At 39.1% G+C, this 22,800-nt stretch overlaps 1 protein-coding gene across 1 annotated transcript in view; it reads right to left on the reverse strand.

Moving 5' to 3' along the window:
• Positions 1–17,994, reverse strand: part of LOC109930332 (solute carrier family 23 member 1) — a 107,895-nt gene extending 89,901 nt beyond the window's left edge. The window contains exon 1 of the mRNA XM_048603718.1: positions 17,892–17,994. Coding sequence (XP_048459675.1) covers positions 17,892–17,924 — 33 coding nt within the window. The 5' untranslated portion in view covers positions 17,925–17,994. The remainder of the gene's footprint in view (positions 1–17,891) is intronic.
• Positions 17,995–22,800: the final 4,806 nt, after the last annotated feature.

Genomic DNA, 22,800 nt, shown 5'->3' on the forward strand with positions numbered 1-22,800 from the left:
GATAGGGTAGGGGGTTAGATCTTGGTGGAATGCTCTTTGGAGGGTTACTGTGGACTCAAAGGACCAAATAGCCTGTTTCCATACTGTAGGGATTCTATGAATTGAAGCACAAAATGAAGGAAGAGATGTCCCAAACAAATAAACTGCTAAAATGGCAGATAACATCTTGTGAAAACACTCAAAAGCCCTGTACGTATTACTTATTGACACAAGGATCCCAGCCTCACACCCATGCATATCTTCTAGAAATGCACCAATAAGCCCACAATGCAAACCACCAAATGCTACAGGGACTGATCTGATCTGAGAATATCCTGTTGCTCCTACTTAAAATGTCCGCCATACTGTTTGGAACAGCAAACCTATCTACCAGTTTCAAATGCACATTATGCTGCCAATACATCTAATTTTGATCTGTGGCAACAGAGGTGAGCACAGTTAATGAAATTTCAATCAACCCATCAGCTCTAGTGACTTCTATTAATGCAACTATTGACTTATTATCACACTCTACAGTGTGGGCTGCATGACTAATTTCAAAACCTAATATTATAGTAGAATGCCTCTAAGTTTATAATTTAATTAACAGCACCAAGTGGTTATAGATGCAAAGCCTGAATGAGGTCCAATGTTTTTAAAAAGAAAATAAGGAATTAAGGGAAATTAATTGTAGCAAGTCAGCTTTTAAACTGATTTTTTTTAAGAAAAGTGAGCTCTTCAATAAATTACTATCTTACTATCAGTATGATGCCGAGGTCTGTCTATGGTGGATACTGGGTGAGTTAACAAATACAAGAGCAGATGGAGGAATAAAGTGGGATGACTTTTTGCAATATTGAGACAGGGGCTATATAAGGGTTATGGGTGTGGTGGAGGGCATAAAGGAAATGAGCGTTGAGAGGTGGAGAAATGTTTATGTTTCTTTGGTAAAGCTATTCTTTGACTCTGCACTGAGGCAGGTTTTCCATCCAGCCTACCTCCACAACATTTCCAGGGTTACCACCTCACACACACAACATGAATTGTGAAGTTCCAGGACACTTCACAATATCAGGAAAGCTGAGAATTATTCAAACTGAGATCTTGATTGCAGAATCAAAATGTACCCTGTGCATACAATATTTTGAAAGTGGCAGAATATTGCTGAAAATTTTAGGCATCAACTTATAGGGCAAATTTATTGAAAAAAGAAATATAGAAAGGTCATGAGCTACAGACAGCATGATTGGTCTCATAAAACCTACAGACGTCCGCAAGCTTGCAGAGGTTAGCCATTAGTGTGAATAACGTTTGTAACACAGATTGATCTGTGGTTATTTTATCATAGTTTCTCTGTACAATATTCACCACATTTGAAAAATGCATGCAATCCAGAGGCCATCTCACCACCACCCAAGGGAGCCAAACAGAAAAATAAACAACATTTGCAGTGCACCACAAATAATAGTGTTGATGTCAACAAATTTACAAAACCATGGATGTTGAGCACTTAATCAAGCAGAAGACTGCTGGATGGGAACCCTTCTGTCCAGATGTGTCTGCGTGGGAAAGCTCACGAACAGCCTTCCTGCCCCACTGCCAATTGGAGACCTCAAGTGGTTAGTTATTAGTTACTCAAGGGCCTCATTGTGGCCATTGCTGGTTTTAGGGCACTCAAGACATAGTAAGCCCAAAAAACTAACCCTGTAACATTTTCTCACAGACACTGGGAAGTGGCCCCTCATTCAAAGGCCCTCCACGTCTAAATGGAGTGCCCAGCATCAGGATGTACTGAGAACCACCTCTTGCCTTACTTCTTAATCCTGTCCCCTATGATACCCATCCTTTCCTCACCTCAGGTCTTCCCGTTGACTGCAATAAACTCCACTTCTGCTGACACTGCCTACAACGAACTGCAGTTGACTTTGGATTGGCCAGCAACTCTTGGTCCATGCAGGTATGTTTAAGGCAAATTTAACATTAACCAATTCCAAAGAAGGGTGTGCACTACTAGCTACTTATGTCCCTGACTAACAGTTAAGTTAGGATTTCCCAAAAAAGACGCCACACCAGGTTCTTTCTGATTAGCCTTTAGGAGACACCCTCTCCTCAGAACCTGGATTAAGTGCTGCCCAATCTAACCTGTGTATTTTTCTGTAAATATTAACCAAAATTCATAAAAAAAGTTACTTCATGAATTGGTGCTTAAAAATTCTGTTTTTTCTTCATTTGGAACTTCTAAAATGCATGAAGAAATCCTGTGAAATCAAGTCAACCTTAACATTAGAAGTAGCAATCTATGTGGTTGCTGCCTGACCATTCAAGCAGGAAATTGTTTGGCAGGTCACTATTATAGGCAACTATTACTATTCGCTGATATGAGATCAGCGAATGAACAGAAAACAGATGTTCTGAAGTTATAAAAAAGTAGTCAAGAAAATATTTCACCAGAAAACTCTTTCAGAACAAAGAATTGCATTCTTATCGCAAGCCAAATTCTTACCAGCCTCCTTAAATAAATAAAAATATTCTATAGAAGTCCATGTGTGGGTGGAGACAAAAAGTTCCACCCCAGGTTTCAGAAGGAGCAGATACATCTGTAGAAACTCCAGGGTCTTAGTAATAAGACCTAATTAAATGTAGTTACACTTATTGTTTGTATGACCTACTGGTCATCAAAGATAGATATTCTATGATGGAGTATCTCTACCACTAATCACAAGATAATCTTTGTTTTATTCAAGGCCTATGGATCAGCAACATTGAATTACAAAATAACCCCTAACCAATTCCACATACTGGTAAAACTGGCAAGTACCAAAAGTGACCATCCGAGAAAATACCTCAATAAAAATACAATTAGGACTAAATGACCCCAAAGAATCATTTAGCTTAATGCAGAAATACATAACAAATGTAAAAGTCAATTGACAAAGTGGCCTTTGGCCCATTTGATATATCCACCTATTCAATGTATTAACCACAGCATCATGAATTCCTCTGAACTCTTCACTTTTATTACTTCAATGAAAGGATCAACTCAAATGGTTAACCATACAGAAAAGTCATACTTTTCATGAATGTTTTTGAATTAAGGGTATATTTAAATTGATGAAAATAAACATATGCTTAATCAAGAATGATCAAGCAATAATGTTGACAGATGACAGTAGTAAAGATGAATATTTAAGATTTAATTGCACTATGAAAACATTAGAATGCAAGGAGAAAGTAAATACATACCTACATAAAAGCTACTGACTTTAACAGTTGCAATGCCTGCTAAGAATTAAAATGCACAAACCAAATGCACCCAAATGACTATTTGTTTAATTTCAACCAAAGTAGTTTAACAATAGCTGTAGATTTTTTAAAAATGGAATTTGCTCTGAGCTGCCAGTTAGATTTTCATATTTCCAATCTGCTCCAGCAACGCTTACAGACTACAAAGACATTTATGCACTACTTTAATCTCTTTTAATCCCCAGTTTTAATCAATCAATTCACCATGCTTCAGCAAGCAACTGGAATCCCCTTTCTAAACTTGTTTCCTTGAAAAGGCATTTAAAGTCTTCCTCCTTACCCAAAGCCATTGCTCACCTGTCCTAATATCATTCTATGTTGTTTGATAATAGTGTGAAACAACTTAGGACATTTCACTGTATTAAAGGCACTAATCAAATAAATTGCAGTTAATTAAAATCAAGTCATTATTTTAAACCTTCAGACTCATCAAATGGGCTCAGAGGGTCATAAAAGATTAATTGGACATGATTTTGGCTTCTTTGCCTTGACAAGGGTTACATTAAGAAGCAAATTGATAATTATCCAAACTGCTAAAGAGTAGTTGATCCACGATATCTACAACAAGCATTCAAACAATGAAATGACCAACAGCACAAAATTGTGTACTTTTTACTTCCCCCCCCCACCCCACCCCCACCCCCCCAAAGACAGGGAACCAAACACTCACTTTGTACATTTATGATAAGTTTAACCCTTTATTTATACTCTGAATTCTACTTTCTAGCAGTAATACATTGACACTGTTAACTCTGATGCTTACACATTTTAACCAAGTAATTATTTTGGTCCCAGCAGCTGTTTTTTTTAAAAAATGCTTGTAGACACCAGAAGTTTTCTTTTGAATCTCATTTTGCTGGTCTTAACTCAAGTGCAAATTAACGATTAAGGAATATATGTTATTTTAGGCCAATTATTTCAATTACCCTGTCTCTTCTAAATTAAATGATGATCAATTTACTATATTGAAAGCATTAATTTTACAACACACTGAATAAAGCTTTGGTTGCCAAGACCATCCATCAACCATGTAAATTTTCCCCATGGAACAAGAAAGAAAATAATCGGTTCTCCAACATCAGTTAATTAGTCATTTGGGAAATGATACCTTCATAATAAACAGTTCTAACGCAAACTTGTTGTTCTCTTACCATTCTAATGGTCACAATTTTGTGGCAGTCATGATAGTGAGATTCCGAATGTTTACTGTCATTACTCTTTTCAATCTGGCAGAAACACCTAGAGTCCACACATGCACAGTTAAACCTAGAAAGCCAGTATTTCCTATGAGCATTTCTGCTCCTCTCCAGAGTTTTTAAGAACAAGGAAGGTCCAGGCTATGAGAAAGATTTTTAAAAAGTGGCATGGCGACAGCCAATCTTTGCTACATTTCTTTGGCAACACCTTGACCTATCAAAGTCAACAGCCTGCTCCAAGAATTAAGATTAATAGTTAACTGTTCTTGGTTTGGGCCCATGCCAATGATAGCTCAATCAATCATCTTTCTCTTCTCATTTTGTGTAATATGCATCCCAAGGTCTTTGTGTCCTAGTTCTATAAATGCACGATGAAAAGTTTTGATTGCTTACTGACTTTTGGTGCTGTTTAAGTTCAATAGTACGAGACAATTGTTTATAAATAATTTACTGGTGGTAGTTAATAGATGAAAAAAATATGGGTGATTTGGGGATGTGAAAAAATCAGTTATGTGTCGGGGCACATCTGGATTAAAATAAAAGTAGATGTGGTGGTTCTTGTCGTATAGTGGTAATGTCCGTACCCCTGAGGCTAGGAGACACAGGTTTGAGACCCATTTGTACCTGAGGTGCATCATAACATCTTTCAACTGGCCGATCTGAAAATATCTGAAAAGTAAGTTTCCTTCATTTCCTCATACCAACTGTGGGATTTTTTAAAGTTAAAGGCCACTTAGGTCCTTTATTAGACAGCAAAAAGCCTCAAAGCTGATTGCTATCCCCTTTTGGAGTGGGTATTTTCAGTTAGTTTTACTAACATTTAATGGACACTGCAATGCAGCAGGCATATTAAGCACCATTGCATAGAGAGTAGCTTTTATCATTCAGGAGCCAACCTAACATTTGTGCCTTTGGGCCAAATATTATCATGAACAAAGATTGTGTTTTAATGAGGTTTTTCAAGAGTTTCCTAAAGAGTATATAATGGATTGTATGATTCTGCGCTCATAGCTGCAAATGAACTAAATAATCTCTTGTGATCTCAAGTTTAAAAACATTGAGCAAGCCAGATATTTGTTAGTTTATCAAGCTAAATTGAGCCATGATTTAAAAAGCACAATCCTTGGAAGAGTGAGAAGGTAAGAAAATAAGCAGCAAAATTCCAGGATTAAGTTTAAATTCCAAAATAATCTTTTCTACAGAAATTTGAACACATGAACACAAGCAATAATGACTGAATAGGTGCACTAAATAAGTAACATAATGATTCTAAGAGTATAAGCTTCTACTTTCAGACACAATCTCACAGACTTAATCCGGGGTTTTTTTGTTGTTATGGTTTTCAGTCAGATAAGCTTTTAAAAATATTTATCCTCTGGAAGTTGTTTCCTTTCTAATCTGTATCTAGAATATAGGTCACAGCTTAGGCTATTTGTACATCCTACTAGTACGTCTTTTGGTCCAAGTATAGGCATGGTTGATAAACACAAGCCATGGGACACATCAACACATCCCTAGCGCCCATTCTATAGCTAGATTTCTCTCTTTACAGAGCTATGTGGCCCTACATAATCCTCTAGACCTCCCTCTTCCTAAACAAATAGAACTGTGATCTTCAGTTAAACATATAAACTGGATGTCTGCACTCTCCTGGTGTGAGGAGTTTACTTATATTTAAAAGCTCAACCTTACCAGCTTCTTTTTGTTTAAATCATTGTTCTTTTGTCAGTGATTAGCTGTATAAGACTATGAAACGTAGGAATAGAAATAGACCATTTGGCCAATTAAGTCTGTTCCACTATTCAATGAGATCATGGCTGATACATAGGAACCTTGGGCATTCTTGTTTCTAAAAGTCTTGCAGCCTGTCAAAAATTCAGGTATTGTTTCTAATACACACAAGTCTACTATCTGGATCAAATATCTAATTTGATTTTTAAACACACAGATATAATTTTTTTGCAAAACTGAAATAAAGCCACCTTAAACTGAACCTTAAACAATTTACCTTAAACTGAAAATACGACTGCACATTTTTAACCTTTAATGTAACCCAAATTAGACACAGTTATAACAAACTGAAGAACGTTTCCTTTCGGATTCATTTAGGCAAAGGTTATGAAAAATTCTCTGTCACCATGTCCCCTCTCCCCTCCATCCACTCCAATGGGACTCTGTTTTTTCCTGTTTTGCAGTTAGACACACCATTATTCTGCTATTCTCATAGTCCGATCACTTACTCTGCACTTTCAGCATACTCTCTCCCCCAGCATTGAAGAGCCATCTACAGCTGAAACATTAGCTTGCTGTCTCTCCATGGATTTTGCCTGAACTGTTGTGATTTCCAGCACTTTTTGTTTTCATCTACTAATACAATATGTTTTAAATCCAACAATGGCAATTGTTTTAGTTTAATATGCAACATAAAAGAAGAAGGGGAAGGGAGAATCTTACCCTCAATAACCAAGAAAACTATTCCAAATAAGGATAGCTTTCATGACAAAGATACACAAACACCCAAATTGATGGGATGTAATGGGTCAATAATGCCACTATTATTGGAACAGGTAAAGAGATCGTGTGTGGGGAATGTTTCCTGTACATTCAAACACATGCCCAGAATGAGTAAGGAAAATATCTACCAGCTTCATCATTGACATTCCTCCATAACAAGATGAGAAATATGATCATTGCTGATTAGTGCACAGTGTTCAATACTATTTGCAACTCCCAGGGGATTAAGTAGTCCATGCCTGTCAGCAGCAAGACCTGGACAATATTCGGTGTGGAGCTGGAGGAATACAGCAGGCCAGACAGCATCAGAGGAGCAGGAAAGCTGATGTTTCGGGTTGGGACACTTCTTCAGAAGTGAGGGAGGGGGAAGGGAGCTCAGAAATAAATAGAGAGAGGAGAAGTGGGGATATCGGTAGTTGGGATAGTGATCCGTCGCGTCTGCTCTCAAGATGGGACGTTCCACTCCCAAACATCCCAGATGTCCTCTTATTTCAAGGAACACAACTTTCCCCCTTCGGTGGTCGAAAATGGTCTCGACTGCATCTCTTGTGTTTCCCATACCTCTGCCCTCACGGCTCCTCCCCCCAACAAAAACAAAGACAGAATCCCCCTTGTCCTCACATATCACCCCAGTAACCTTCGGATTCAATGTATCATTATCCGTCACTTCTGCCACCTGCAATCCAATCCCACAACCAAAGAGATATTTCACACCCCACCCCTACCTGCCTTCCGTAGGGACCGCTCTCTCCGTGACTCCCTTGTCTGCTCCACACTCCCCACTAACCCCACCACACTTGGCACCTTTCCCTGCAAACGCAGGAAGTGCTACACCTGCACCTACACCTCCCCCTCACCTCCATTCAAGGCACCAAACAAACCTTTCACATCAGAGGTTCACTTGCACACCCATCAATGTGGCCTATTGCATCCACTGCTCCTAATGTGGCCTCCTCTATATCAGTGAGACCAAGCATAGACTCAGAGACCACTTTGTAGAGCACCTGTTCTCTGTTCTTGACAAACAACAACACCTTCCAATCATGAACCATTTCAACTCCCCCTCCCATCCCCTGGATGACATGTTCATCCTGGGCCTCCTCCAGTGTCACGATGACGCCACCCGGAAACTGGAGGAACAGCACCCCATATTCCGCCTCAGAGCCTACAGCCCAATGGCTTAAATATGGATTTTACCAGTTTCAAAATCTCCCCACCCTCAGCCTCATCCCATGACCAACCCTCCCTCTCATCCCCACCTGCTTGACCTAACACAACCTGTCCATTTTTTCTCCCACCTATCTGCTCCTCCCGCCTCACTGACCAATCTCCACCATCCCCGACCTGCACTCACCTATCTCCATCCCACCTACCAGCCCCCAGACCCACCCCTCCTCTCCCTATTTCTGAGCTCCCTTCCCCTTCCCGTATTTCTGAAGAACGGTCCCGACCCGAAACATCAATTTTCCTGCTCCTCTGATGCTGCCTGGCCTGCTGAGTTCCTCCAGCTCCACACTTGTATATCTCTGACTCCAGCATTGGCAGTATTTACTATCTCTGGACAATATTCAATTTTGTTTTGACAAGCCAAAATTGACAGGCAATGATAGTCTCCTGTAAAATAAAGTCAAAACTTAGCTGAATAGGCCACATACAGGTGATTACAAGCAAAAGTCAGAGGGTCAGCATTCTCTAAAGAGCAGCTCATGTCTTAATTCCCCAAGGTCTTTCTGCCATCTAAGGAAAGATGAGGAAAACTATAAAATACTCTCCACATCTAAATGAGTGCCATTCCAAGTGCACTCAAAAAGGTCTACCTTATCCAAGGCAAAGCAACTCACTTGATCAGCACCTCAGCAACCACCTTAATTATTCATTCCATCGACAACCAATGTTCAGTGGCAGCAGTGTGTACCATCGGCAGGATGACATTCCAGTAAATTGTTAAGGGTTTCCAACAGCATCTTCCAAACAGTGACCTCAACTAACGAGAAAAACAAAGAATAAAGGAATATGGGAACATAACCACCTGCAAGTTCCCCACTACTCCAGATTTTATCATGACCCTGAAATATGGAGCTGTTCCTACATCATTTCTAGTCAACATTCTGCTGCTTCCTGTATGAGAGGCAAATTCGCCACATGAACAACAGTGGCCCAAGAAGGTAGCTCATCACCAACTTCTTAAGGGCAAGTAGGATTGGCATAGTTCTGGCTTTACCAGCAATGTTCACATACCATGTACATATAAAAATAGTCAAGGATTTAACTCATCATCCAGGAATCAAGTTATGCATGTCACAACAGTTGCTGTTTGTCCAATAATTGTGTTCAGATACCTCATTTACTTGGTCAGCATATCAGTGGCAAGTTAACAAAATTTCAACCACATATATCAAGATGTTCATACAACCTAATAAGAATCTAATTAGATGAGCTTCTCTGACCACATGCCTTCACTGCAGACATCATTTTTCATGAATGCTTTTTGTTTGTTTAGGTTATTTTGACTTGTGAGCAGTTCAGTGGTTACCTTTGGATGAACAGAGGACCTTTTAGTATAGCCTTTAATTTCCACTGTTGCTGAATAGGTAATGACCTTGTCTGCTGTCTGAAACTACAAAGTTCTTGCAAACTCTTTGCTAAATGGTTCATGAGTGAAATGCACTCAAAGGATTCCCTCATTATTTGCCTGGCCAGGAAGGGTCACCTGACCTGAAACGTTAATTCTGATTTTTTCTTCACAGATGCTGCCAGACCTACTGAGCTTTTCCAGCAACTTCTGTTTTTGTCCCTTTCTTCTGTCTGGTATTCACCAATTCTTCACAGCATGCACTTCGTTAAGCTGTAAGGTGAACACTTGCTCAAATGTACTCTAAGATTCACTCTCGCCTCTTTATCTATGGTGTTCTCTTTCAGTTAATTCTCTGGGAATGAAGTAGGTTGGGTTTCTTCTACCATCATCCAGAGCCTGAATGAGTACTGCTTTGAAGCCTGTTGAAGATGCATCTGTGGCCACCAACATTGGCAATTTGGGATTATAATCCAACAGAATATCTGAAGAAACTAACTTCTCTTTCATCTTCTATAACGCTACAATTTTCTCAATACTCCAAAAGACCCACTAAAGGTTCTGTGGTTGTAGCTAGGTTTTGAGTGAACTTTCCGAGCTGGTTCAGAAATTTTCTTACATCATCAACACTCTTTGGTTAGGGAAAGTTGTTCATGGCTTTCATTTTCTGAGGATCTATTAATAGTTCTCTCTATTTGATAAGATGTCCAAAAAAACTAATTCTCATTCTTGCAAATTAATGTTTCTAGTTCAATGCAAGATCTGATTATTGTGATTCATCAGAACTTCTTGAACTCTGATTATGCTCTTGTTTTGTAACACTACATACAACTATATCATCAAATTACTCAGTTTTTCACCTTCTAGAATGTGTGGCGTTGTGCACTGACAATCTCGGAGCTGATGATATCCCAAAAGGAAAGCAACTGAAGCACAATCACCCAAAAGGAATGATAAGTATCATTAATAGCTTTGATTTATTGTCTAGGGGATTTGCCAAAATCTGCAGTTTGCAGCTGGTTTAGTAAGCAGAATACTATTGGTGAGTTTTGCCAGACTGTCATGTACTGAAGACATTGAATGGACTTCTGTCTGGACTATTTTATTTAATTGTGACAGGTCTCCACATAGACTAAGCTTGCCATAATGCTTGGGCACTATTACAGACACCGTGCAGTTGGCTGCGTGACAAGTGATATTATTGCTCTGTGTAGCATTCTGTCAAGATATTCTTTAACTTTTGCCAACAATCATGTGCTACTTTCGTGGGAGTGCACAGACATATTAGTTTAACACCTTGAAGCAATTTTCAGTCGTAATCTTTCCTGAGATTACCTAGACAGTGGAAATGGACCCCTTGATTTCATAGAATCATAGAATCCCCAAAGTGTGGAAGCAGACCATTCAGCTCATCGAGTCCACACTGCCCCTCAGAGGAATATCCCAACTAGACCCTTCCTCCTCCCCCCTGCCCCCCCACCCCCCATCCTATCCCTGTAAACCTGCATCTGCCATGGCTAATCCACCTAACCTGCATGTCTCTGGACACTATGGGCCAATTTTTCCCCAGAAAACCTCATTGTTTACATGCATTTTACAGCATAGGGTTGTTCTTTGATTCTTTAAGATGGAGAGAGTTTTGTTGATTGCTTGCCTCTTGTCATTGACATTGATCTGACCAGGTACTTGAAGATTTGTGCCTCCTGGACCTTATACTTTAATTCTTAATGGCTAGATGCCACTAGTCTGCCAAGACACCAATGTGTAGATTAAACTCTATCTTGAAGCCTTTTATACTTCTGCTATGACTGACCAGAATCAGATTTTCTCCCTTTACTTCCCCTAAGAAAGCTGTTTATTTTCCTTCATTTTTAATTTCTTGCCTGACTTTCATTTTGGAAAGTTTGTCTTGACTGTTTGTTTTTGCTGCTTTTCTATTGCTCTGCAAAAATGTACGATGTGTTTGTAATTCCTGCATTGGAAACACTGGCCTGGATTTTCTGATGGATAGATTGGAACATAGGATCAGGTTAGGCTAGTTAGCCCCTTGCACCTGATCTACTATTCACTTCTGCAGTGTAGATGGGAGTTGCCATCAGGGCCCTGAGAATTTCCTGGTGTGACAGATTTTGAAGGAATTGCCCAGATAATTGAAGATTGCACCAGGAAATTTCCCTATTCCTGGAACTGTTCAAAAATATCCATTTAAATCAGTGAATTTAGATGGTTCCTCTTTAGTTGCATCAATAGTTACTCAGAAAATATTAGACTATTAAAAATCCAGTCTAATCCCAGGGTATCTATTAAACTCCCCAACATATGATAAACATCCCAATTAGATCTCCCCCAGATCCTTTATGCCCCCGAGACCCAACATGCCCCTCTCCCTGGGTCCTGAAAGGTGACAGCATCCCTATCCGCCCAGGAGCTAACATTCCATCTCTACCACAGATCTGAAACTTTCCTCCTACCTCCAGTGCTGGACCATGCATCTTTATCTCTGCCTTGAACCCAAAACCCAACACTGCCTGCACTGTCCTGCCGCCAGATGTGATATACTGCACCCCAGGACTTTCCACACCCTGCTCCTCCTGCACTCGATATCCCCTCTTCTCCAACACTGGACTTGACTTGATATTTCCCAGGCCCTGACAGCACCTGCCTCTCCACTATGGAAACTCCACAATTCCCCCATCCCAATCCCCAGCCCAACCCTTACCCCAGATGCCAGCCACTGGACCACCTCTTTCCCTGTTGGATGGTCACTGACTTTTAGCAATAATAAACCTTTACTGAGGAAAGGAGAGGTATTATTTTTATCCACTATCAAATGGTTTCAGACTAATATTTAAAACAATATCGTTTGTGTGTAATTGAAATAAAATATATCTGATTAGCCATATTCTGCAATGAAAAAATAATGATGAATAATATTGCTTTATGTAAACAAATGCAATTCGGTAATGAATAAGTGCATGATTTGTCCATGGAAGAAAGCACTAATACTGATCTAAGGCAAAACTACTATCAACTGAACCATGGCTGACACCTAAAAAATGAATTGCTATAGAAGCAACGTCACAACTTGTTACTACACAGCAAGAAATAAAGGGAAACTCAATGATAAAGAAAGCAACCTCATTCTCCCTTCTAATTTATGGGTGTTCAGAATGAAGCCACAAAGAAAGATCAGGTAAATAGGATTCAACTGCATACTCCTGTCTTGAAACCACCAGTGCAGTGGTACAACGAGGCAAATAGACTAAATAGAAACCTAAAGAACTGTAGACGCTGTAAAGTAAAAACAAAAACAGAAGTTGCTGGTAAAGCTCAGCAGATCTGAACTGAGGAAGGGTCTCTCGACCCAAAACTTTAACTCTGAGTTCTCTCCACAGCTGCTGCCAAACCTGCTGAGGCAAATAGACTCCTAAACTCAAAACTCTTTTAGCCAATGTCCAGCTCTTTAGCAGCTACTCAAACAAATCTCTGTAGACCAGCATTTAGACTTGATTTCAGTGACTTTTAAGCTAAAGTTAGTCTTCATTTACAGAACTGTGATGTGGAGGTGCCAGCGAATTCACCTGACAAAGGGGCCACGCTCTGAAAGCTTGTGTTTTCAAATAAACCTGTCGGACTATAACCTGGTGTTGTGTGATTTCTGACCATTACAGAACTGAATCGACATAGCTCCAAATTGTGTCAATATGTTATTTCTCATGTTAATTAGTTGTCTTTGATCCACATTGTACGTTTGCTAACTCAGGCACAGTAATCAATCAAAGGGTCTGTAATCAGCCCTATTTGTCATCAGGAACATTCAATTATACAAAATTAACAATCAGCGTAAGCTCGGTCTCTGAGTGTTTACCTTACGGAGGTGACTAATTTTAAAATTATTCCTGAGCAAAAAAATTATCAGAAGAATGGCTTAGGAATTAAATCAGTTCTAAGTTCACAGACATTGAAGAAATTGCATTTGCATTGAAAATTGACCTAGTTTGAGCCAATTCTGGTGCTGTAAGCAAGATTAATTCCATTCCTACTTCAATTTCAACATTGCACGAGGGAGATATGACCACATTAATGTCGGAGCAATTGACAATCATATCAGTAGCAGACAGAGTGACCAACCCTGATAGTTTCCAGGACTGCCCTGTAATTTGACTTATTGTCTCGAATTTGTGCTGTCTTTGCTTGTTCTGAGTGTCTGTACTTTAATGCAACTCAGCGGCTTGGCCATTAGAATTCGCGATGAAGGTGTAAGAGCTTGTACAGTCGTCGATGTCCTGGCCAGAAATATCTGATCTGGGGAATGGGGTCTTATCATTAAACTCTTAGACAAGTGAAATACTCTCCAACTACCTTCACAGCTTCACCTCCGGGTGTAGAGTCAATGGGATCCATAGTATTAACCCCTGTGCTTAAACATTACTTCAAAAAGTTGGTGCGATGAATGGAGGAATTTACATTGAACAGTCAGTGATTCTGCCAGCTGCACCACATCTCCAGTCTCATAAATACACCATCAGCACATTTGGCCCACCATTGTCTTTAGCACACGGAAATGTTCCCACAATTATTCCCCAAGATTTTATCACTGTTACCAGATTTTCACTTCGGATGTCTCCTGCTTTTTCTTTGTTTTGTACCAGGGATGATCTGCCACAACAAATAAGACCCGAGCCTGATTTTCTCTTTGTATTTTGGAATTTAAAAGAAAATGGGTTCAGGTTAAAATATTTTACAACCATGCATTTTAAAATTTCAAATACTGTGATTAAGGCCATATATTAATAAACGGAGACAACACAGTTTTATGTGGATATGTTTCAGCTCAAAGTCTTGAAGCTTGATGCAGTTCCTGAATATCAGGAAATTGAGCCCAAAAAGAGGAAATGGGTGAATGGCCCAGATATTCCAATAGCCAGATCATTGTTGAAGCAGTACAACTTGAAGTTGCATGTTTGGGATCGTGTGGAAAACCCGATACAGCTGACAGTTTGGGAATTGCCCAGGGGATTGAAGATTCTGATGGTAATTCCTTTGTATCTGGAACCATCCGGAAAGGAAAAAAAAACTCCTCGAAAGTCAGAGAATTTGTTAAGTTCACTTCAGCTTAATATTTACTCAGGAAAAGTTAAAGGAACTAAAATTTACTTTAAGTCCTGGGTACCTATTAAACTAAGCCCCAGACTTATCATTGAACTCCTCACATTTATATCTTGACCCCTGCCACTCCCTGATCTGACACCAACCGCTTTTTGACCCCTACACCCTCCATCTCCTCTGGCTGCCAGACCTGATATCAAACTCCACCCCCCACCAACTTATCCAAACCTGTTGGACCTAAAACCCATGCTTCTGTCTCCACTCACCCACCTCAAACCTGCCAGACCTGACACACATCACTCCTACCAGAACCAATACCTTAGCTCTTGACCCAACCCAACCTAATGGACCTGACACCAACTCTACCAGAACCAACCTCCCCATCACTACAATCAGCCTCACAAGTACCATAAGAAAGGATGAGTCTTGGCCTGCAGTATTACTCCTGTCTTGAGTAGGCTTCTCCTTAGTTTTCCTTGATGGATGCATTTGGGACAGGTCAGACTCAGAACCTTGACTGGAAAAATATTTACTTACAATATAATAGACAAACTTTAGCTTCTACCAGTATATTTATTGGTAATTTATCCTCTGATTACCCCAAGTTGATGAGGTTCTATGTATTTCAAAGCCGTGTCTTTCGGTAAGATAAAATTATGCTGAAGGATCTGAAAGTTTAATGCGCCAAAAGTTGCAATTGCTTGATGACCACCTTTAAATAACCTTGTTCAGTGATCAGCAGTTGCTTTCCTGAATTACATTCTTTTAAAATAATGGTGACTGCTGATATCCTCAGCGTTATTGTGACCATAAAACCTGGGCCGAAAACAGTTGAGTGTTTGCTAAGAGGGAGAATATTTTCTTCTTCCATTGGATATGGTCATTGTTGGTGAGGCTGGCATTTCTTGGCCATCTCTAATTGCCTTGAACTTAATGGTTTGTTAGGCCATTTCAGAGGGCAGTTAAGAATCAACCACATTACTGGAGATGCATGTAGACCAGAGTAGATAAGGATGGCAGATTTTCTCCCTATCAGGTATTAATGAATCAGGTTTTTTTTTTAAATAAAAACTGATGTTAATGTTGGTAACTGTAATCGTAAAACAAATTTTCAAGTCCAGATTTTAAGAATTGAATTCCAATTCAACCATCTGCAATGAAGAGATCTGACCCCTTGCCTCCAGAACATTAGCTTAGGCCTGTGGATTACCTCGAATTGCTTTTACATTGCAACTGTATTTAAAACCAGAAACCTCATAACAAGTAATTCATTTGGTTACTTCCTGAATTATTTTAAATTCTGAAATGTTAACTGTTTTGTTTATTATCTGTTTGTAATGCTGAACATTAGAAAATATGAAAATACATTTAATAATATTAGATGAGAGATAATTTGCAAGCTGGGATGAGTGAGTTTTTTTTAAATTTATTTAGACACTGTGCCCATCTTTAATACTCTGGAGAAAGTGCTGGGGAGCTTTCTTCTTGAACCACAGCAGTATTTGAGATGTAGGAGCACTGACAGTGCTATTAGAGAGGGAGTTCCAGGATTTTAGCAATAGTGAAGGAAAGACAAGACAGGCCCAAGTCTTGATAGTGCAGTGACTTAGAGGGGAACATGCGCATGGTGGTGTTCCCATGCATCTACTGCCCTTTTTCATATATTTGGTAAGACTTGTGAGTTTGGAAGATATTGTCCAAGGAGCCTTGGTGAATTAATGCAATGCATCTTGTAGATGGTACATACTGCTACCATTGTGTATCCGTGGTGAAGGGAGTGAATACTGAAGGTGGTGGATGTGGTCCCAATCATCTGGCTGCTCTGACCTGGATAATGTCAAGTGTTTTGAGTGTTGTTGGAGCTGCACCATCCAGGCAAGTGGAGCATTCCATCACACTTCTGACATGTGCCTTGTAGATGGTAGACAAGTATTGGGAAGACAGGAAAGGAATTAATTGCCACAGAATTCCTAGCCTCTGACTTGCTCTTACAGATACATATATGTCTGATCCAGTTCAGTTTCTGATCAATGATATGTCCCAGAACGTTGACTTTGGGGAATTCAGTGATGGTAATGACATTGTCTGTCAAAGGACAATAGTTAGATTCTCTCTTTTTGGATCTGTCATTGCTTGGCAATTGTGTGGCATGTATGCAAGTTGCAAATTGTCATGAAGCCTGACTATTGTTCAGGTCTTGCTGCATTATCCAGTAAATCATAAATGGTGCTGAACATTGTGCGATCATCAATGATAATTTTGACTTTTGACTGAATGATGAAGGAAAGGTCATTGATCAAGCAGCAGAAGATGATGAGTTGAGGATGTTATACTGAGTAACTCCTACAGTGGTATTTTGGGACTGAAAAGATTAGTCTCCAATAACCACAACCAACTTCATTTGTGCCAGGTATGGTTCTAACCAGCAGACAATTTCCTCCCCGATTCCCAGTGACTCTAGTATTTTTAGGATCCTTGATGCCACACTAGGTCAAATGCTGCCTAGATGTTGAGGTGAGTTACTCATACCTCGACTCTGGAGTTCAGCTCTTTTGGCCACATTTGAGCCCAAGCTGTGATGAGGTCAGGAGCTGAGTTGCCCTAAGGATTCCAAAGTTTGCACATATGCGCAGATTGTAACTTTGCAAGTGTCGCTTGATAACACTGTTGATGACCCATTCTGCTACATTTCTGACGGTCAAAAGTAGACTAACTGGGTGGTAATAGGCTAGGTTGGATTTGTCCTATTTTTTGTGGAAAGGATGTACCTGGGCAATTTTCCACATTGTCATGTAGATTTGAGTTAAGTAAACTTGACCATAAGCACGGCTAGTTCTCAGACGATTTACTCTTGGCACCGAATTATTTCAGTTATAATTCTTCTCAGTTAGCTTCAAAATGTCATTTTGACCTGGGGCAAAGATTTGCCTTTTTTAATAACACATAGCATGTCCATCATAAACAAGACTTGATCTGCCAAAAAAAGTGTCTTCCAAGGTAACATACTACATAATTTTACAACTCGTCTTCAGTTTACGAATGATATTTAACCTCACTTAAATTGCACTTCCAGATCAAAGTGCTGGCAAAGGTTTGTAATACAAAAGGCATCAAATCACAGCGTTTGCAGTAAATTAGTGTATGCTACATATTAATTTCAACTGCATTTTCTTAAATAAATTTAGTTCATTCATGAGGAAAGTTTCAAAAGGTTTTACCTCATGCTGCATCACTTCTGAAGTTCTTTTCATTTTATAGATTAATTTTATCCTTTTCAAATAGTGTCACAGTTCCAGAGTACCTAATGAGCTCCAGTGAAAAATAGGAAAAACAGAGATTTCAAGTTAGTAGCAAACACCTTAAGTACTTCAGGAAGAATAAGAAAGTTAATGATTTTCAAAATCGTGTGAAGGACTTTAGCCGATAGACTGAGAGTTGTGGTATTGCAAAATGAAATTATAACCAAGATTATCTTTGGATAAACTTTGTGAACTTCTCATAAAGCTATGCATCAACAATGTTAACCTATGCCATGCACACTTCCAAACTAAATTAAATAAAAACCAAAAGAACTGCGGATGCTGTAAATCAAGAACAAAAACAAAGTTGCTGGAAAAGCCCAGTAGGTCTGGCAGCACCTGTGAAGAAAAAATCGGAGTTAACCTTTCAGGTCCGGTGACCCTTTCCCAGTTCTGAGAAAGGATCACCAGACCTGAAACGTTAACTCTGTTTTTTTCCTTCACAGATGCTGCCAGGCCTGCTGGGCTTTTCCAGCAACTTTGTTTTTGTTCCAAACTAAACTATATTTGTGTTCAAGAATTTCAAGCTAAAAACACTATAAATACGTCTGATGGGTTTTCAGCAAATATGCTTATAATTATGCAACAACATAATATAAAATACTAAAATTATCTTGCATAAGGCCTGATCCTCCATTAATATTACTTGCTGTTAAAATTTGTATGTTAACAAATAATTTCAATATTTTTAATGAAAACCATGTTTAAACACTTACCCATCATGGAATAAACCAACCACCAGTGTTGATACTGTTGAAGGAGTCATCTCTGAGTACTTAGGTCTGGCAATGATTTTGGATATTTCTCCATTTTAACATGTGCTTAATATCCAAATTGAGTTTTTCAGCAAAGGCTGACAAATATATATGAAGGTTACCCTACCATTGCCTGTTGTAAACAAATTTAGCCTTTGGGCTGTAATTTAATTATCACTCATTCATTGCTGTCTTTTTTGATGTTGTAGCGACTGGCTAGCAAATTGTACACCTCAGCCTATGTAACAGTACTAACTTATTCACTTTCTATAGTGTCATTCCATTCTACTGTCTCAGGTCTTAGAACCATCATTGCTGAAGAAATCTTCAGAGCATCACCATCTGCAAGGTCTCCCCAAGTCACTCACCCTAACTTGGAAATGTTCACTGCTCTTAGAACTATCACTGAGTCAAAATCGTGGAACTCCCTCCCTAACGGCATAATGGATCTATTTACAGCAGATCCAGGAGGCAGCTTAACACAACTTCTCAAAGATAATTAAGGACAAGCAATAAATGCTTACCCCAGTCAGCAACACCCATGTTCCATGAGTGAATAGAACAAAAAGAGTAGGCCACTTAATCCATGGACCCTGCTTGGTTATTCAATAAGATAATAGCTGATCTGATTTTAACATCAACTCGACATTCCTGGATACTCCCAGTAATCTTTCATCAGTTATGTTGACATGTCTGGAAACTTGAGTCAGCTCAGATTGCAAGAACCAGCAAGGTTTGCAAGAAACCACAAGGAATCAGCAATCAGATTTATCAAAGCACAGTATACCTTGCTGATGAATTTTCAAATCATGTAACTTACAGAACAATATGGCTTGGTCAACAAACAGTGGTGACCAATTTAAGTCTGAAGGCAGGTGTGGAGATGCAAGCTGAAGAAGAGTGTTCTTTTCCCTTATCTTCTCAGAAAGAGTCCTCAATGGCAGGGTGAGACGATACTGTGGCTTGAAGAGGTGTATTTTGTCTTGGTATTTTTTTAATGAGGTAACATTGAGATTGAGGTGACGAGTAGTATGCTCAAAGCCAATAAAGTAAACTACTTGTGAAGCCTTGTTTTTAAAGTTGGAACAATAGAAGCAGCCTGAATGGGTATGGTCAAGCTCCCACAGAACCAGAATGTTTATTTTTAGCTCTCAGCAGTTGCTGGGTCTTGAAGCTAGATGTGGAAACTTTTATTCCTCTCTCTGTTACAGGTAAAAGCTTGGGTTCTCCTCCTGCTACCAGAATTGCATGTGAGACAGAATTACATGTGACACAATCTGTTTTATTGAATTTGCCTTTACCCAGGGTGTGTTTATGGGATGTTACTATATTGGAACAGTTAATTAGTAGCAGTTAATATATATGTTATTTTGCTGAGAATTTTGATAAGAGTTACAGTTAAGCCAATTCTTTTATTTTTATTTTGTCTGTATTTTAACTGTAGTGTAAAAGTAAAGAGCATTTGGCTTAAATTCAAGTAGTTTGACCAATTGAATTGTATCTAGAATACAATGCCTTACACTTACCTTTAAATTAAGAAAATGTTAGGATCTCGGCTGTCTTCTTAATATATTTTGAGGGGTGTTTGGTCTGATCCATAACACAGAAGGAGTGTATGCTGTAAGAAACAATGCTCAAATAGCAGAACTGAAGTGGTGAACAGGTTGATTTCACCAGTAATCACTGAAGGCAAATGAAAGTGCTCAACCTCGTCAACAAATTTAAGTAAATAGAGAACAAACTTCAGCACACATTTACTGGCAAATTGAGAATAATAATTTGATCCAGCAGATTACACATGTAATATGTATAGCTCTATGGAAGCCACCACTGATATGAGATGATTAAAGTCCACAGATTCAGGATCCAGACAAGAAAAAAAATAATTGCACAATAGCAGCTATGTCCAAATTACATAAATGTGATAGACATTATTACAGAGATTATAAGGAAGACCCAAGGTGGTTGTATAGCAGTAATGTTACTGGACTAGTAACCCAGAAATCCAAGCTAACATTTTGGTACGTGGATTCAAATCCCATCGTGGCAGTTGGTGAAAATTGATTTCAATGAAAAATATTGAGAATTCTTCTGGTACAATGGCAGAGTGATAATTTTTCTACACTGGGCCAGAAGGCATGGGCTCAAGTCCCACCTGCCCTAGATATGTCACAACGTGTCTGAACAAGTTGATTAAAAATATTGTGAGGGGCGATTGTGATGCTTAATTAGTAACCCTGCCATTGATGCAGAAGACCCAGCTTCAAGTCTAACCTGCTACAGGATTGTGTAATAATATCTCTGAACAGATTGATTAAAAATACATAAGGAAGACTTAAGTGGGTCAGTCTTCCTTCTTTGAGACTCCATGCTGTTCTTCCATCAAGCTCACATGACGCCATCAACATGGTGAATGGTGTTAATCCTTTCAGACCGTTACATCCTACACAACACTTTACTTCATGTATCCCTTACTCTGCCTTTTATCATATCCTAATGCCCACCACCACCCTCTGACCTGCAATCCCCTAGTTATCCTTCCCTTTGTGAATTGCACTTTAAAACACCCAAAGATGCAAGACCTTATAATCATTCTTAAGCTGCACAAACAGCATATTTACTATTTAATTATGCCAGCAAACTGAACGTAAATAATAGAGGCATTTTTAACATGACTTTATAATCTGCAATCATATTCCAAATATTCAAATTATTTAACATAAACATTTAGTGAAATTGGCACAGATCAATTAGCAGTCACAAGGACTGAATGCATCTGCAGCACTTACCAACTTGCTGTTGTGATATGTTCTTATTTATGCATTGAGCTTGCGGTTCGATTACTTCTTTATATTACTGGTGTTTATTGGAATGCTAATTAATTGATTTGTTGGCACGTCCATTGTTCTAAGAATTTATGCGTTGGCTACAATATGCTTTGTTTGTAAATATTTGATTTGCTTCATGTGTGATAGCTAGTAGTGGTTAGTAGTTTACAAAAAAAAATGTCATTGTGATTTTGGTGGTGGGAAGATCACACAGCTGTGCCTGATAACACTTCTGGGTAGAGAAAGAAAAAAAATTAATTGGCTGGTGGTCTGGCACTGCATTAATCCATCAACTCACCAATATCCATTGTTTAATTAATTTATTGCTTTGTTAATTTTTTTGGATCTTTTATGAATTCATTATCACTTGATTCTCAAGTACTTCATAATGTTTGCTGATGTATTGATTTGTTAATTTATTTCTCCAGGTTTTTTTTGTTTGATTTTGGTTCCTTCTGCTCTATGACCTTATTCAGTAGTGTGTACTAATTCATTTATTTACTGGTTATCATAGAATCCCTACAATGTAGAAACAGGCCCTTCGGCTAACAAGTTCACACTGACATTCAGAGCAGCCCACCCAAACCCATTCCCCTATAAACCACCTAATCTACACATCCCTGAACACTATAGGCAATTTAGCATGGCCAATCCACCTAGCCTGCACGTCTTTGGACTGTGGGAGGAAACCAGGGCATCCAGAGAAAACCCACGCAGACATGGGGAGAATGTGCAAACTTCACTCAGACAGTCGCCCGAGGGTAGAATTGAACCCGGGTCCCTGGTGCTGTGAGGCAGCAGTGCTAACCACCAAGCTACCGTGCCACACTGTGCCATGGTTGTCTGTTGCAATTCCAAATATTGTATCAGGTTGTCAGTTAGGGCTTCCAGTTTATAACATACATTTTCATGAGAATAGGATATCAAAAATGCAACTGGAGCCAGGTGCTGGAGAAGTGAGCTCTGTGTGCCAATTGTATTTGGGGCTACAATTGTGGGCTCTTCCGTAAGTAATGAGCTGAAATTATGCCCATTTTCCATGAGAATATCCTTAAAACCACAGATATAAACAAAATACAACTGCTCAGATATTGCTATTGCGGTGATGAGACTTTGTAACTGTCAACCTTTGCTGTCAATCCTCTGTGAAACTGATAGCAACATCTGGCATCTGCATGGGCACAGTTAAATGCAAAAATCTAGAAGTTACTGTCAATAAATCCTTCTTCCTCTGAAGGTTTGTTG

This window comes from Rhincodon typus, chromosome 12, assembly GCF_021869965.1.
Source record: "Rhincodon typus isolate 14 chromosome 12, sRhiTyp1.1, whole genome shotgun sequence".
Classification (NCBI taxonomy): Eukaryota; Metazoa; Chordata; class Chondrichthyes; order Orectolobiformes; family Rhincodontidae; genus Rhincodon; species Rhincodon typus.